The 17,834-nt window shown below is 38.0% G+C and overlaps 1 protein-coding gene across 16 annotated transcripts in view; it reads left to right on the forward strand.

The window, feature by feature from the left end:
- The window catches only part of SLC17A1 (solute carrier family 17 member 1), a 249,724-nt gene that overhangs the window by 38,233 nt on the left and 193,657 nt on the right, over positions 1–17,834 (forward strand). For 13 of the 16 annotated variants that reach the window (XR_015152319.1, XR_015152318.1, XR_015152316.1 and 10 more), the window contains one exon: positions 6,193–6,329. Coding sequence is in view for 12 of the 16 variants with exons in the window: in XM_086369969.1 (XP_086226095.1) it covers positions 6,193–6,327 (135 nt within the window). In the remaining 4 variants the exon portion in view is untranslated. Of the gene's footprint in view, positions 1–6,192; positions 6,330–9,950; positions 9,970–12,629; positions 13,584–15,431; positions 15,555–17,834 lie in introns of those variants that run through there. The other 3 variants (XM_086369963.1, XM_086369965.1, XM_086369968.1) reach the window with 3 other exon arrangements.

Raw genomic sequence — 17,834 nt, forward strand, 5'->3', positions numbered from 1 at the left:
CTTATCTCTTCTTGCTATTCTTTGGAACTCTGCATTCAGATGCTTATATCTTTCCTTTTCTCCTTTGCTTTTTGCTTCTCTTCTTTTCACAGCTATTTGTAAGGCCTCCCCAGACAGCCATTTTGCTTTTTTGCATTTCTTTTCCATGGGGATTGTCTTGATCCCTGTCTCCTGTACAATGTCATGAACCTCATTCCATAGTTCATCAGGCACTCTATCAGATCTAGGCCCTTAAATCTATTTCTCACTTCCACTGTATAATCATAAGGGATTTGATGTAGGTCATACCTGAATGGTCTAGTGGTTTTCCCTACTTTCTTCAATTTAAGTCTGAATTTGGCAATAAGGAGTTTATGATCTGAGCCACAGTCAGCTCCTGGTCTTGTTTTTGCTGACTGTATAGAGCTTCTGCATCTTTGGCTGCAAAGAATATAATCAATCTGATTTCGGTATTAACCATCTGGTTGATGTCCATGTATAGAGTCTTCTCTTGTGTTGTTGGAAGAGGGTGTTTGTTATGACCAGTGCATTTTCTTGGCAAAACGCTATTAGTCTTTGCCTTGCTTGGAAACGATTTCTCAACCATCACATTTACTCTGACTTTTCTTCTTAAGCCACAGATTATTTACCCAGTAACTATTAATAATAAGTTTATTATTTGTTAGCTCAGTTGGTAAAGAATCCACCTGCAATGAAGGAGACCCTGGTTTGATTCCTGGGTTGGGAAGATCTGCTGGAGAAGGGATAGGCTACCGACTCCAGTATTCTGGCCTAGAGAATTCCATGGACTGTATAGTCCATAGGGTCGCAAAGAGTTGGACACTACTGAGTGACTTTCACTTTACTATTTGCTAGATTGGTTTATCTTTGACCATGATTTATTGTACTGATACGATGACTGTTGTAACACCTGAATATACTTTCTCCGCCCCCCTGGATTCAAATGGCTGTACAGTCTTTGCCAACATAATTTAATGAATTCTGTGGTTCCAGAACCTAATAATATATATTCAAAGAAATTTAAGTGCCTTATCAAATTTTAACAATCATGTTAAAGGCATGCCTGACCTTGAAAAGGGCTTCCCTTGTCACTCCGCTGGTAAAGAATCCGCCTGCAATGCGGGAGACCTGGGTTCGATCACTGTGTTGGGAAGATCCCCTGGAGAAGGGAAAGGCTACCCATTCCAGTATTCTGGCCTAGAGAATTCCATGGATTGTATAGTCCATGGGGTAACAGAGTCGGACACGACTAAGGTCACTTTCACTTTGACCTTGAAAAAAAAAATGTAAGGGAAAATTTCAGAGACTGAAAATGAAGGAAGGGCTTGATTCCAGAGAGGTAAATGACCAGCAAAGCCACTGGCTGCCTTGGGGAAATTGCCCATGCTGGGTGATCTATAGCTTCAGTTATTATAGACAAACAGAGCACAAGCAGTAATACCCCCAAAACCACTCACAAAGAAGAGCCAAAGTGAAAATGCTGACATAAAACTGTAATCACTAGGGACTATAAACTGATACCACTACTACCATGTATCTACAAGCTGAGAAATAGCAGTTTACAGGAAAATCCTCCAAATGCTCCTTATCCCACAATTTTGGCAGCCCCCCACCATCATGTGTTAGGATTTATGGTATCAGAAAGGCTGAAAACATCACTATAACCATGGAGACTCCATGGTCAGAGAGCTGGCCTCAATAAAAAAGAACTCTTAAAGACCAGGGTGTGTTTTCTCTTCCTGAGCATGTAGCCCATTCAGCCAGTTCAGCCTTTCAATGAACTCATTTGGACCTTCTGAGCTGACTTTCCCAAAAGGTGGCAAGAAACATGACTCCAGAACTGACTGAAGTTGTCTCTGCCCAGTAAGGAAACTTGTTTGTCTCAGCTTCAGCTACAAAGGGAGAGGGAAATCTGAATAAAGACTCCTGTGAACATTTGAAACAATAAACCATTCACAAGGATTTGAGACCCTAATTCAAACTCTGTTGGGTCCTAATGCCATAAGCCAAGAAATTAATTTCAAGTAGTCCACAGATGTCTAGAAACAGTAAATAATTTTTTTTCTGAAGAAACTAACCCTAAAATTCATCCTCCAGAATTTCTTAAGCATAAAGTTTTGGTGAATATGATTTCAGAATCAATCAAAAATTACAAAATGCTTGCAGAAATGAAATGTCATGTGAGAAAAGAATAAAACCCACAAAATCAGATCAGATATTGGACATATATGTATATATTTAAAGAACTAAAAGGATTGAACATATAAGAAGCATAAGGTTTAACAAAGAGCTAAATCTAACTTCTGGCAATTAAAAATATAAAAATTAAAAATTTAGATTAAATACATCTAATAAGAGAATTCGTGAGGCTTCTGCTTCAATTCATGGGAAAGGTAAGGAATTTGGATCAACTCTCTTAAGACAACTTTAAGGCCTGAAAATGTATAAAAACTTACATGCACAGCAATTTTACTCCTTCTGTAAGAAGTCAACAGACAGCCAAAGTCCCATCTTGTTCAAAGTGCAGAATGGGTCCACCCCTTCATTGGGAGAGAACCCTCTATACCAGGGGCTATATATGTTCTATCATGCTGTATATAATGGTAGCATAGTGATCCAATAGCTGCAATAAATATTTCCTTTCAGAAAAGGAGGATTGGGAAACAAACAGAAACCACAGGTCCTTAGTCATGCTGACACAACCCCCAGGTGGCTCAGTGGTAAAGAATCTGCCTGCCATTGCAGGAGATGTGAGAGTTGTGGGTATAATCCCTGGGTCAGGAAGATCCCCTGGAGTAGGAAATGGCAACCCACTCCAGTACTCTTGCCTGGAAAATCCCATGGACAGAGGAGCCTGGCAGGCTATAATTGATGGGATCGCAAAAGAGTCAGACACAACTGAGCGAATGAACACACACACACCAATGCTGATAACACACTGCTAGGCAGACAGTTTGAGAGCCACGTCCTGGTGAATGTTTGAATGTTCTTCAGTGAGGCTCTGAAGCAAATGAAGGCAGGGCTGGAGGGCCTGTGGAGTGGTCCCTCTTGGTTAGTGTGTTTAGCATAGAGGAAGGTAAGTGAATCCATTTGTGGAGCAGAGGGCAGGCTGGGAAGTAATTATTGCAGACACGATAATTTTTCTGGTTCTCCTCGGGCATTTCCCACTTCCTTGAAGTTATATATATTTTATATAACTTATTTTGACCAGTGACACATGAGAGAAAGTGATTATGTGTTCATTCTGAAGACAAGCATTAAGAATCAACAGACCACTTTCTTGTTTTGACACAGCAACTAGCAACAGTCAGAAAAGCAACTGCAAATCCATCAACCAGGAGCCAGGAATGAAGAGACATGGAGTATGATCTCTAGTCAACTTGCTATGAACCTTGTTGTTGTTGTTGAGTCGTTAAGTTGTGTCCAACTCTTTGTGACTCCAGGCTCCTCTGTCCATGGGATTTCCCAGGTTGGAGTGGGTTGCCATCCTTCTCCAGGGGATCTCCCTGACCCATGGATCGAACCAGCATCTCCTGCATTGGCATTCTTTATCACTGAGCCACTGGGGAAGCTATAAACCTTTGGTTTAAATAAAAACCAAATCTCTGCCGTTAAAAGCCACTAGGATTTCTGAGGGGTTAGGGAGCGGGTATTAGTATCTGTAGTATAACCTACTTTATCTTGACCTATCTGGAGGATCTATCCAGAGTGAATCACATAAAAAAATATAGAAGGTATAGAATATGTGTGGACTCAGGGAGAAGGCCCAACATACATTTAACTGGAGTTCCAGAAAAGAGAATAGGACAGAAGTTAAATTTGAAGAAAAAGTGATTGTTTTCTAGTTTTACAGAAATACAGCAATTCATACCTTTAAGAAAATCAATAATGACAAGTAGGATAAACTGAAATCCACAGTTGCATACCTCATAGAGAAATTATTTATATAAAATACATAAATATTATATAAATAAAAAATAAATATATAACACACATACCTAAAATAGACATAGAAACATTGAAACTTGTAAAAACAGCAAAAAAAAAGATGAAGTAAACATTAACCAAAGATGATGATATCAGGAAAAAAAGCTTAAGCAAAAATACTAGAAACATTGAGAATCAGCTACTTAACAGTGAAGTGAAAGTCACTCAGTTATGTCCAACTCTTTGCGACCCCATGGACTATACAGTCCCTGGAATTCTCCAGACCACATTGCTGGAGTGGGTAGCCTTTCCCTTCTCCAGGGGATCTTCCCAACCCAGGGACTGAACCCAGATCTCCCGCACTGCAGGCAGATTCTTTATCAGCTGAGCCACAAGGGAAGGCCTAACAGTTTCTTAGCAGTTTCAATTTCTCCAACAAAACTATCTTGTTCAAGTCTTAGCTACTTACAAGATATGTGGCCTGGAAACACTCCTTAATCTCAGTGTCTCTAGCTGTAAATGCCTAAGATGACATAGAAACTTCACGGAGTTAAGGTAATTACCACATCAGATCATTCATGGGATATTAGATGTTTGTGTTTAATGAATAACAGCTATTAGAAGTTTTATTCTCATATACTTTTAAATCGGGAAAAATAAAAGTGTATTGCTAGCCATCCTATTGTTTAGCATTCTGAAAATGCTAGCAAACACACCTGTCAAGACAACTAAATTATTGATATACACAAGGCAAATGCAGAGGAAAAAATGCAACACTATGGACAGAGATTGTGATTATCTTCCTGGCATGGGGTGGAGGGTGAAATCAAAGTTAGATAGCATAATGTGGAAAAAGCACAGTGTCAACTAATATTGCAAAACACCTATGAGTATTTTGAAAATTGTACAAAGTCCATATGAATAAGACTGCACACTTATTGAGCAACATCAGTAAAAATATTAGAAGGGAGATGCACATTAAATTTCTAGGTTGGACTTCAATTCCAAATGACAGTAAATTCTATTAAAGTTATCAAAACTATTTTTATCATTAAATTTCTAAACACATCTTGGTTTTTTTTTTTTTCTTCACTCTCTTTACCTATTAGCTGTCAAATTCTGCATGTTTTAATTCTAGAAATCATTATAATTAAGTATATTTAATGTCTAGTTTGGCAAGAAACTTTTCAACTTCTCTTAAATTATATTTTAAATGAAACTAGTGATGATTTGGTCAAGTTCTGAAAAAAAACACATTCTTTATAATAAAGTTTCATCTCAAACCAGAAGGAATGGATTGATTTCTTTAAAAACACAGTGGTGAGCCCACTTGAAAAAAAAAATAATTACATTCTGTTCTCATATTTACCCTCATGTTAATTATGGATGATAAATGTAAATGAAGAAAGGATATAATAAAGATACTAAAGTAAAATAGGAGTTAATAATTATTTAAACTTCAGACAGTACATCCATCCTTCAAAAGCATGACACCAGAGACCAAAATGCAATCACAATGCATTTTACATTTAACTTTATAAAATTTAACCTCAGCTGATCAAAATCTGAAATATAACTGAAATTTAATATCATCTTTGAGTATGGATGCCAAAAATAAATTACCTGTGTATAGAATTCATCAATATATTAAAATATGTACAACATCATAATTAAGTAGGCCCTTTTCTAAGAAAGTAAAGTGGCTCTATTTATTAATAAAATGTATTAATGAAACTGATCATATTAATAGGCTGAAATAGAAAATTTATCAACCATTTTCATAAATAAGGAAAGGGTATTTGATAAATCTATTCAAAAGCATTGCTGTGTTTGTAATTAATCACCAACTTATTCAAGCCTATAGCAACAAAAAGTGAAAAACAACTTTAAACAAATAAGGGGTGCTCTTATAAATTTTATAAATCTAAACTCTGGATTACAAGTCAGTAACAGATATGATACAGTCAAATATTTCCTAATGTACAAACATGTTTATGGGATATTTCGGAATATAAAACCATATGCATTCTTGGCTTTTAGCACTATATTCATGCAATTTTATACATGAAAAGTTATATGTACGTAGACACAAACCATAAGTCAAATGGTGATTATCTTTGTAGAGTGAAATTTAACTTTTTGTTCCTTATTAAAATGTTTTGCCATGTTTAAGTGACCTGCATCAAGCCTATATTAATTTTAATACTACATTTTAAATGTTACAAAACACAATAGTTTATAATTGTTTGCACTTTAATTCCTCAGGATGCAGAATCTCCCTGGCTTAAAATCTTCCTCCTGATGATAGCCAATAACATGATAAGCCTAATCTTCTACCTTATATTTGCTAAAGCAGAAGTTCAAGAATGGGCTAAAGAAAGACAAAACACCTATCTCTGAAGGTAAGAAGTGATTCAATTAAGGGCAGATTTTGAAACTCTGGATGCAGGATAGAAAGAAGCTAAATGGCCTCTAAGCAAACTGTGGTGTTGCTGACTGAGATGGGAAAAAATAAGGGGTGCAGGTTCAGGGGATTAGAGGGGGCCAAGTAAAGTCTGAAACTATTCGACACCTTGATGAAATGGCATGCAGCCCAGCGGCTGTACTGCTCTAGAATTTTTGAGAGATGTTGCGGCTAGAGATAGAAATTTGGGAGTATGGGCCTCTCTAACATTTAAAAGTGAGGAAGAGAGGTGGTTTCTTGAAAGGGGAACTGAGAAGGGCCTTTGATAAAGTAGGAAGGATGGTTGGAGAATGTGGTATCTCAGAAGAAAAGTGAAAAAGGTGGGAATGAGTATCCATGGCAAATGCTATCAAGGGGTCAAATTATGTAAGATTCTGAGAATTTATTAATGGGTTTGGCAAGAGGTACTTTAAAGATGATCCCAATTAGAATGGTTTTTCAAATAAATGATGGAGACAAAGGGTCCATTAAAGTTCAAAGGAGAATCTGATATTGTGCCTTTTTTCCTCTAAACTCCATCAGTGGTAAGTAAACAGTAGGAGAAATGTCCCTTTGTAGAATCAGTTTAGCTAATACATCAATGAGAATTGATAGATGTAGAATATCCCCATTTTACAAACCCCAGTGAATTAAGAGATCTAGGGTTGAGCATTAGGCTATTATCACAAAGAAAGAGAGAGATGTTTTGTACTTCCTGGTACAAGAACACACCAGCACCGAGGTCTTGCTAAAAAGATCAAAGTGAATGTGGTCAAACCTCTGGATACAGCTACTGTTTTGTAAAAAATACAGAGAACAGAGAATATGTTGAACTAAATCCTAAGGATATCATCAGCAAATCCAAACAGCTTTGTAAGTGTCTTAAACAAATGAATCATAAAAAAAAAGAAGAGTGATGGAGGGGGAATCTCTAGATTCAGAGACTTAAAAGACATACAATTTTTTTTAAAATTGGCAAAACTAAAGTCTATTAACATGTGTGGGTGATAAATCTATGAAACATCTGTGGATGATAAATCTATAAAGACATGCACAGAAGATGTTATACCAGTGTCAGGACAGTCATTACTTTTAGGGGGAGAGGTTGTGATGAGGATATACTACATGGAAAACTGCTGGGATCCTGGTGATAGTCTGCTTTTCATGTCCAAGGTCATGATTAAAAGAGTGTTGGGCTGAGACTTCAGGGTTCTCTATAGAGGGTATTATGCCATCTGCAAATCATGACAGTTTTACCTCTTCCCTTCCAATTTGAATACCTTTTATTTCTTTTTCTCATCTGATTGCTGTGGCTAAGGAAATGGAGACAGCAGAATAGACAGCCCTCTAAAGGAAAGCAGAGAAATGGCGTGGTACAGCAGGGAAATTTTATATGTTTGTTGTTTTAGAATTAGATGTAATAGTATATCAGCTGATGGTATAATCCAGTAGTAAGGTTTCACAATGTTGGAGAGAGAATGGAATGCACATGCAGAATTAAACCACTTGAATTACCTGGACATATTTATATACTATCTGAGACTCATGTTGAAGTGGTGGCTGAGGCCCTGTCCACAGGGAACCCAGAAAGCATGGCACACAGGAAACAGGTGTGCCCCTGTGGGCACTTGTGGTAGAGCTCTCCTTGGAGATGGTGAGCTTCTGCAAGGCACAGCCTAACTGCTTTACTCATTCAAAGTTGTCCCAGGTCTTCCCCAAGGTCTCCTCTTTCTCTCCCTGAAGAAACTATCATGACAGAGACTGGTAAAGGGGCTCTGGCCAGAATGCACATGTATACATCACAGATGAAGAGAGGCTTGTCTTCTGGTGCAGGACCCCTAGGCTGGGGAGCCCAATGTGGGGCTCAGAAACACTCCTTAGGGAAACCTCTGACTATAATTATTTTCCAATTTGTGGTTAGCCCACCTGCGGTGATGGGACTTGATTATATAGTGAGTCTGCCCCTCCTACGTATCTCATTTTGGTTCTTCTTTCTGCCTTTAGTTGTAGATCTTTTTCTGATAGGTTTCAGTCTTTCTCATAGATGATTATTCGGCAAGTAGTGATTTTGATGTGCTTGTAAGAGGAGGTAAGGTTTTTCTACTCCCACATCTTGGTTGATGTACAAGGTTTTCACTTAAGAGAGAAGTTGAGAGAAACTGAAAGAAAAGGAATCCACATTGGAAAAGGGTAAAATTACCATTATGAGTTGATGATACAATTGTTTACCTAGAAAATGTAACTGGGGCGGCTAGAAAACTACAGAAAAAATAAGTGCATGTAGTAAGTTTCCTGACTAACTTATTAATACAGAAATATTTTTTCATGTTGAATGGCAATAACTAGTTAGCAAATTTATTGAAAGGTATTTAGTTAGCAAAATTATTGAAATGATCCAAATGATGGTTGGAGGAAAATTTGATCATTATTAATCCAATATTAACTTGACTCAGCTTGCTAGCACCAAGAAATTTCCATAAATGGTGCACTCACAAAAATTCACCAAGATGCATTTATGCTCAAGATTGCTGATTAGAAATGGCAAAAATTTGGATCTGGAATTAAACATGTCTATCAGTGGCATCTTTGTTAATACATTTTGTAGGTGAATGGAATATAACTAGCAGTTGAAAAATATGGGATCTCATACAAATATTTTAATATAGGAATTACTGAGGTCATTGTTATGAATAAGCACATACAGCACTAGGATATATTTCATAGGCATTAGCAAAAGTTCCTCTTCTGTTTCCAAGGTACAGAGTGGGCACAGCTATGAAAACAATCACACTGCTCAGACCCTATAAATCTTACTTGTTTGCATATATTTGACGTATTAAATACTAAACGTTATAAGAGTTTTCCATTATGGTTATTTCTACTTATTTCTGTTTATGTCCAAGCAGTCATTATTGAATATTCTGAGATTATATTACAATTTCCAAAATACTTTGACAAGTTAATTTCAATTTTATAAAGCCTTTTCCATTTTATGATATTTACTCTTAACTGACTTTCTGATATTGATATTGCAACCTCAAATTTTGTACATTTGTGCTTGTTTTAGATTCCCGGGAACACTTTTTCATAGCCTTTAAATTCCACCTTTCTGAGTCATTTCATTTATATGTGTTTCGTAAAAGGATATATAGTTGGGTTCAATGATTTCACCCATTCCGAATGTTGTCTCCTATGTTAGCTGAGTTCCAACTGCATTCATTTCAATTAGAAATAGACTTCATTTTCTGTCATTTTATATTCTCTCTGTCCTCCTTTTCTTCCTGCTCCCTTGCCTGCCTCTACTAATTTGGAAGTTTTATGAAATATTGTAAGTTTGGGTTGTGTTTATACTCTAATTAAATCTTCTTTGAAAATGTGGTCATTTCCCCTTACCTTGCCATATTCTTTTTCTGCCTTCTTTCCCCTTCCAAAATATCTAACATACTCGACTTTTCTAATTACTTTTCCCTGGAGAGGATCTATTCTCCCAGAGATTGTAATTCCTCAAACAACAAATGTTGTGGATAGAATTTCTTCAATATTCCTGTTTCCCTGGTCGCTGTTTCCATCTTCCCATCAGGCTGCTGCTGGAGAGCCAGGAGTTGAAATCTGCTTTTCAGACCCTAGGCAAGACCCTAAGACAGCTCAGGGAACGCAAGCCCTGGTAATGTGATAGTTCTGGAGACATTTTCCTCAGCCTTGCCTTCTGTTTTGACGTGCTACTGTTGTTTCTTTCCTCACCTACGTCTTAAGGGCTGTCAGCTTTAGGCAGTGTATGGGGGTTGTATCTCTGGAATCGGCAGTATTTCTCGGTCAAACTGACACACTGTTGCAAAGTTGGTCAATCTCCACTTCCCATCTTCATTTAAGAAACCGAGGGAAAAGAAGAAAGAGCTGAGTCACAGCCACGTGTTTCTCTTCCAACCCAGAAGCCACTGCTAAAGGGCATGGGATGCCACAATTGCAAGGGTCTATCTGGTTCCTAGATGCACTTCCTCCTGGTGGAAGGATATAGCAGCCCCAGGCCCTGGGCGTTACCCTCTCTTACTTCCAGAGGAATGCACCTACCTTTTCAGTCTGGTATACCTCTGTGAGTTGATTTCCGATGTCACTTTTTCATTTGGTTCTCATTGTTTTGAATTTAGCAAATCTCCCTCATTGTTTTGAATTTAGCAAATAGTCTTTGTTATTTGGAGTATGATGTAGTTCTCCAGTCTTTACAATTTTTTGATTTTGCATCTTTGAGTGTATTTCAGTGGGTTCCAGATATAATAGTTGTGTAAAGGGACATACATTCTGCCTATGAAGTCCTTTAGAGCAAGGCTCCTTAACTTTTTTGTGATGGGCCTCAATTCAGAATATAATGCAGAGAACTCCAAAGGAGAATGGTTATGTTGAAAGTCATCAAAGATATTTAAAAGCATGTTTATGATCATATATATGCTCCTTTATTAATTCATTAAATAATGAGAACTACAGGCCTAATAGAGCTACTATAATTTCAAAATAGTGTTGAGCAAAACAATGTATTTTGAGATATATTGAGATATTGAGATATTAATTACTGTAATATCATAAGAAAATATATGATTTCATATGGTATCAGTCATCAATACTGCTATTACTGTGGTTTGTTACATTCATAATAGATAGAAATGTTGAATTTCAACCAGAGGTTGGGGATATAAAGATGTAACTTTTTCTATAAAGTTCACAGATCTGAGATTAAAAGCCCCTGCTTTCTAATATTCAACCAGATAACAAATTTTTACAGCATTTTTATAAGTACTGAGAAGTCAGCTACATCATCAGGAGTTCTAATTCTAAAAGAGCTTTACATTGTGTTGTGTGTGGTGAGGTGTGTGTTTTGGGGGTGGAAAGGGGAGAGAAGATGAATGATATATGTATTCTGAAAGTTAAGACAATTCCAGGTCCTAATTAATAGACCATATAAAACATGAAAGAGGGTAGCATGGCAGTGTCCAGGAAAGTTGCTTTAGCTAGAGGTCCAGGAGGTGACATTTGTGTTCAGTAATGAGAAGAGCCTCATGACAATCAGGGAAAAGAGTGCTTCAAGTATCAAAAATAAGCAAGGAAACAACCCAGAGGTGGGAGTGAACTGAGTCTGCCTAACAGGGAGAACAAGGATGTGATGGGGCTGGAATCTAGTGAGTGATAGGAAATGAGATTTGAAATTAGTTAAAAGCTAGATCCTGTAGTGCTTGCAGATCATGTGAAGGACTTGGTTTGAATTTAATTCTGTTTATAATTGAATCAATTAAATGCTTTTGAGGAGGGGAATGACTTGCCTGATTAATGCTTTATAGAGATCCTCTGGCTGCCTTCTAGGAAAAGGTCTCTAGGGAAACGAGTGGAGGCACGGAGACCAGATTGAGGCTGTTTCAGAAGTTCATTGCCAAAGATGCTGGTGGATGGAGGATGGTGGTGGATGGTGGACTAGGATGGAGGCAGAAGAAATGGTGAGAAGCAGTTAGATGCAGACTCCGGAGGCAGAGCTAAGCAGACATGGCAGGGAGATTATGGACTGCAGGAGAGAGAAGAATCTTAGGATGGGACCTAAATTTTGGCAGTAGCAACTAAATGAATCAGGAAGTATGTTACACAGAGCTCTCAGAATTTCATTCATGGTGTGTTGTCATACTTGTCTTTGCCACCTTACTGTTTTCCATCGTAGAGATACTGTTTAACTCTTCCATCAGCAATGTCTGAAGGTTCCAATTTTCTGCATCCTTGCATTTGTTGTTTCCTATTTTCTTTTTGTTTTACTATATTCATCTTACTGGGTTTGAAGTGGATTTGGTTTGCATTTTCCTAATGATTAATGGGGCTTCCCAGGTGGCTCACTGGTAAAGAATCTGCCTGCCAATCCAGGAGACCCAGGTTTGATCCCTGGGTTGGGAAGATCCCCTGGAGAAGGAAGTGGCAACCCACTCCAGTATTCTTGCCTGGGAAATCCCATGGACAGAGGGGTCTGACGGGCTATAGTTCACGGAGTTGCAAAAGAGTTGGACTTCACTGACAACTAAACAGTGATTAATGATGGTAAGCATCTTTTCATTGCATTATCAGTCGTTTTTATATCTTCTTTGAAAAAATATTTATTCAAGTCCTGCTCATGTTTCAATTGAATTGTCTTTTACTGTTGAGTTTATATATTCTAGATACTAGATCTTTATCAGATCTGTGATTTGCAAATAGTTTCTCCCATTCTGAAGCTGTTTTTTTGCTTTCTTGACAGTGTCCCTTGGCCACACAGAAGTTTTCAATATATAGGAAGTCTACTTTATCTATTTTTTCTTTTGCTGCTTATGCCTTTGATGTTATATATCTAAGAAGCCATTGCCAACTCTGAGGTGGTGAAGATTTATCTCTATGTTCCCTTCTAAGAATTGTATTGTTTTAGCTCCTACATTTAGATCTGTGATCTATTTTGATCTATTTTAATTTTTGTAAATGATGTGAACCTAGGGATACAAATTCATTCTTTAGAATGTAGCTATCCAGTTGTCCCAGGACAATTTGTTAAAGACTATTCTTTCCCCACTGAATGGTCTTGGCATCCTTGTCAAAAATTAGTTGATCATGGACACATTGGTTTATTTCTAGACTCTGAATTCTATTCCACTGGTCTATGTGTCTATCCTTATGCTAGTACAACTCTTGTGTTGATTACTTTTGCTTTGTGGAGAGTTTTGAAGTGTGAGTCCTCCAACTTTATTCTTCTTTTTAAAGATTGTTTTGGCTATTCTGGATCCCTTACAATTCTGTATCCATTTTGGAATCACTTTGTCAATTTCCACAGAGACAGTGCTGGAATTCTGATAGAAATTGCGTTAAATCTGTGGATCAGTTTGAGGAGTTTTTCCATTTTACCAGTATTGAAGTCTTCCAATCCATAAACGTCAATTTTTTTTATTCATTTAAATCTTCTCTCATTTCTTTCAACAAAATTTTTTACTTTTTGAGTATAAATCTTACATTTCTTTTGCTAAATTTATTCCTAAATGTATTCTTTTTATGCTACTGTAAATGAAATTAGTTTTAATTTTTGGATTGTTTGTTGCAAGCCTGTAGAAACATGACTGTTTTATGTGTATTGATCTTATACCCCAAAACTTTGCTGAACTCATTTATTAGTTCAAACAGTTTAGTGATTCCTTACAATTTCTATATAGAGGATTACGCCATCTGTGAATATAGTCTGATTTCTTCTCTTATAACTTAGATGCCTTTTATTTCTTTTTTAAATGATTTTATTTATTTATTTTTAGCTGTGCTGGGTCTTCGTTGCTACATGAGCTTTTCTGTAGTTGTGGTTAGTGGGGGCTACTCTCTGGCTGTGTCGTACGGGCTTCTCATAGTGGCTCTTGTGGTACAGCATGGGCTCTAGGGTGCTCAGGCTTCAGCAGTTGCGGCTCCCAGACTCTAGAACAGCGTTGTATCACACAGGCGTAATTGCTCCATGACATGTGGGATCTTCCCTGATCAGGGATAAAACCTGTGTCTCCTTCACTGGCAGGCCGATTTTTTACCACTGCCTTCTAAAGGAAGACCCTGCCTTTTATTTCATTTTCTTGCCTACATGCCCTGTCTAGAACCTAATAGGTTCTAATGGGGTATTGAATAGAAGTGGCAAGAGTGGATGCTTTTGTCTTGTTCTTGATCTTAGGGGGAAAACATACGTTTTAAAATCTTTACTCAGCCTTTCTCCAACTCCATGCTCACAAGGTTTTTACTTTTATCTAATCCTAAATGGTCTTAGAACCATATGGATTTTTTAAAAAGCATATCCTGAATAATATCCATAAGGTACCCTAACACCTCACTTGGAATTGTATAGCTATTGTACATGGCCATCTATAGCTAGTCTTCAATATAACATTGTTATACACCCTCTTAGAGAATTAGCCACCATACATTTGGCCAAATATAGGCCATCCCAGAAAAGAGAAAACAAGAGAAACCTTTATTTCTTCCAATGGACTATGGGCACTTAAAGGAGTGACATTTTGGTGAGGGATACAAACTTTTTTCTCAGTCATAGGTGAAATACCTGTGTTACATAGCATTTTCCCTGCTGTGGGAAAAATGCATCAAGATTGCCTACCTTAAAGAAATATTTATATTCAGCTAACATGTAGAAACACATGTGGGGTACTTACTGAGCATTATTAGGCAGAGTAACTGTTTCTACTGGGAAACCCAGAAAATGTCTACTTGTATGAATGGCCATGTTTCAAGTGTGCCTTCCTCATGTTGCCCAGAGAGGCTCCCTGATTGATACCCAAAGCAAGCACCTTGGCCACTTTCCTTTTTTGGGTTTTGGAAAACATTACAGCAGATGAATTAATCTGGACACCTGCTAGCCAGATGAAACTGAGTTTCCGTCCAGTTTTCCGGACAGCACTGTTGCAGTTGCCACAGGTTTTGGTAGCTTGCTCTTTGAAAGGACTGGGATGTTTCTGAGTGGGACCAGTGTATGTGGTTGGTGGAGGGTCAAAGAAGTTTCATTGTCATTTTCTTTGTAATAATATTAGTTACAGAGAATGGGAATTTGGTCAAATACAAAAAGTGTGCCTTGTGAATGCTATGGATAAAATGTGTTCTTATTAGGGAGGGAAGCAATATTAGACTACCTGCATCCCAGACCCCAAGAGTGTGCAGTGTCTTTGTTTTCAAGTTACAGCATAGGTCTAGAGCAGATGGTGAGTGACTTCATACCACATGCCTGGACCTAGCAAGATATTGACATGGAAACTTGTGAGAGTAGGGACAAGGAAGGAAGACAAAACTGCACCATTTTTAAGTCAAGAGGAGAGAGTGTAACAAATACCTAGGATAACCTGTAATTCGGACAAAGCAAACAACTTGAAAAAATATACTAAGCGGGACTATTCCTTCAAACTGTTATATAAAACTTTCTTATATCCACTGGATATCAGAACTTAGCAGTGACATTGTGTGTGCTTTTTGCTTTCTCTACACAACTTAGTGTAAAACAGAGTATTTAGAGAGCCTGAGACTAAACTCCTTATTGTAGGGGAGAGGGACCAGCACCTGAGTTGGAACTGAGGGTCATCAACTTCCAGTCACCAACCCAAGGAGGAAGATGGCATGGAGATTCCAAGGAAGCCAGTCCCCACCCCCACCTCCTGCCACCATGCACACACTGTGGCCATCTCTTTTGTCCATGTATTGTTTATAACACATCTAAAATTTAAACTCAGATTTATTTGTCTTCTACTCTGCATTAATTGCTTTATAAAAGATAGTGAAATAAACCAAAAACAAGCACAAGAAGATAAGATTTTATTCTAAGACTTTGTGAAAGAGCTTTTCCACAATTTGCAGCTCTTACTCCTCCATGTCCTAGATGTATGGGCTACTGGAAAATTGAAGAAAATTTCTGTACTTAAGGACAGCCTTAAAGTAAGGGACAAAACTATTAGGCTGGCCAAAAAGTTTGTCCAGTGTTAAGTAAAAATAAAAGACACTTTTTTTTTTTTCATTTTCACCAAGAACTTTATTGAATAACGTATTGAATGAACAAACCCTTTTGCCAACCCAGTATAAGTCAGGCCCAGGGAGAAATCACTTGTTTTCAGAAGCAACTAAAAGTGACAGATTAGAAAGAAATAAAAGGGCCTAGAGAAGGAAAAGAGGTGAATAAAGGCAGACACGGTTGGCTCATAAATAAACAAGAAACTCTGTGCCCTGATGGCAAACATCTTCACCATCACCGATGAGAGCCTGGAGTTGACTGTGTGGTAGCTATGGAATGGAGCAGACCTAGTCTCTCAATATCTTAATATCAGATGAGATAAGGAAGAGTCCACGGGTATAAGTGATTCTGTTTTGTAAAACAAAGGGAGTTAAAGAAAAATTGGATCAAAATAGGATCCTTTTTTCCCCTTCATTTCTTTCCTAACTTATGTCTCATATCACCCCAAAGCCATTTCATTGTTGACTCATATAGGGATTCAACAAGTATTTTATACACACACACACACACACACATGCACGCACAAGTTTATTAGCACTTACTGTGTACAAGATGCTAATATCTTCTGTGTTAAAGATATTACAAAATAGTGTATGTCATGGTTCCTAAACCGTAAAAATTTACAGTCATACTAGGCAGAGGGAACTGTCATAAATGAAGCAGCTGTGGAATACTGTGTTACACTGGCATCACTCTGTGGGAGGTGGTCACTTTGCCTGGCTACCTGCAGGGTGTGTCACTACTTTTTGGTCCTCTTGTCCGACAAAAGCACTTTAGACCTTTCTCTTTCCCCTTCCAAATAGGAGGCAACATAGAATAAAACCACTTGGTGGGCCTTCCCAGCTCCCTCCTACCACCAGTCTTTTCTTATTTTATACCATATTTCTCTCCATCCACCTTCTGTATCAATTAACTATTGTTCTTCAGATCCTAGCAAAAAATTGAAACTTTGTTATGGGGGCCCTTCCTCATCTTCAGATGCATGCATATGCCTTTATCATTCACTCTCATAGCCTGGTATACCTCTCATGATTTCATTCCACAGACATCGCACATTCATTTGAGTGGTATTTTGATTCAAAGTCATCCACCCTCCTGAGCAGTTGAAGCTATATCTGGTTTTGATCTCTGCCATTGCTCCATGTTATGTGTTGATGAATATTTATTTAGTGTTCATGTTGCCCACATGAGGGATTAATGAAAGCAGATATACCACATACACTGTCCAGATATTTGGGATGGAGTCAAGCCAGCACAGGAATTGTACTCATTTTTGGAAGACATGTTAACAGGTGAATATTAAATGAGGCCCTCCGAAGGCAGGTAGAATTCCAGCATAGGAGCAGAGCAAGGACATCAGAGACAGGAGTGGCGGCATGAACAGGTGTTTGAAGGAATAGGGGAGAAACTGGACAATGTTTGTTCGCCAAGATTCAAGGGATCTGCATAGTGCTGCAAGCACCATGTGAGGCAGAGGTCATGATGGCCAGAAAGAGGGAAAGAGCTGACCCTGGAGAGCACCCCAGCACTGGAGTATTAAGAGGAGTTTCTGATTCCATAGCTAGCCTCCATAGAAAGCAAGTTGTCTGAAATAGTTGAAGTCTACTACCCCACCTCATTCATTGCAGGTATGTTTCTTAAAATGATTCAGTCATTTTTAAAAAACTTTTTGTTTTGTATTGGAGTATACCTGATTAACAATGTTATGATATTTATAGGTGCACAGCAAAGTGACAGTCATGTATGTGTGTGTGTGTGTGTGAGAGAGAGAGAGAGAGTGAGTGTGTGGGTGCATGCTCAGTCGAGTCTGATTTTTTGTGGCCCAATGGCCTGTAGCTCACTAGGCTCCTATGTCCATGGGATTTTCTAGGCCAGAATACTGGAGTAGCTTGCCATTTCCTACTCCAGGGGATCCTCTTAATCCTGGGATCGAACCTGCAT

This window comes from Bos grunniens, chromosome 23 (genome assembly GCF_055505025.1).
Source record: "Bos grunniens cultivar Pamir isolate PY7600 chromosome 23, Bosgru_T2T1.0, whole genome shotgun sequence".
NCBI classification, from domain to species: Eukaryota; Metazoa; Chordata; class Mammalia; order Artiodactyla; family Bovidae; genus Bos; species Bos grunniens.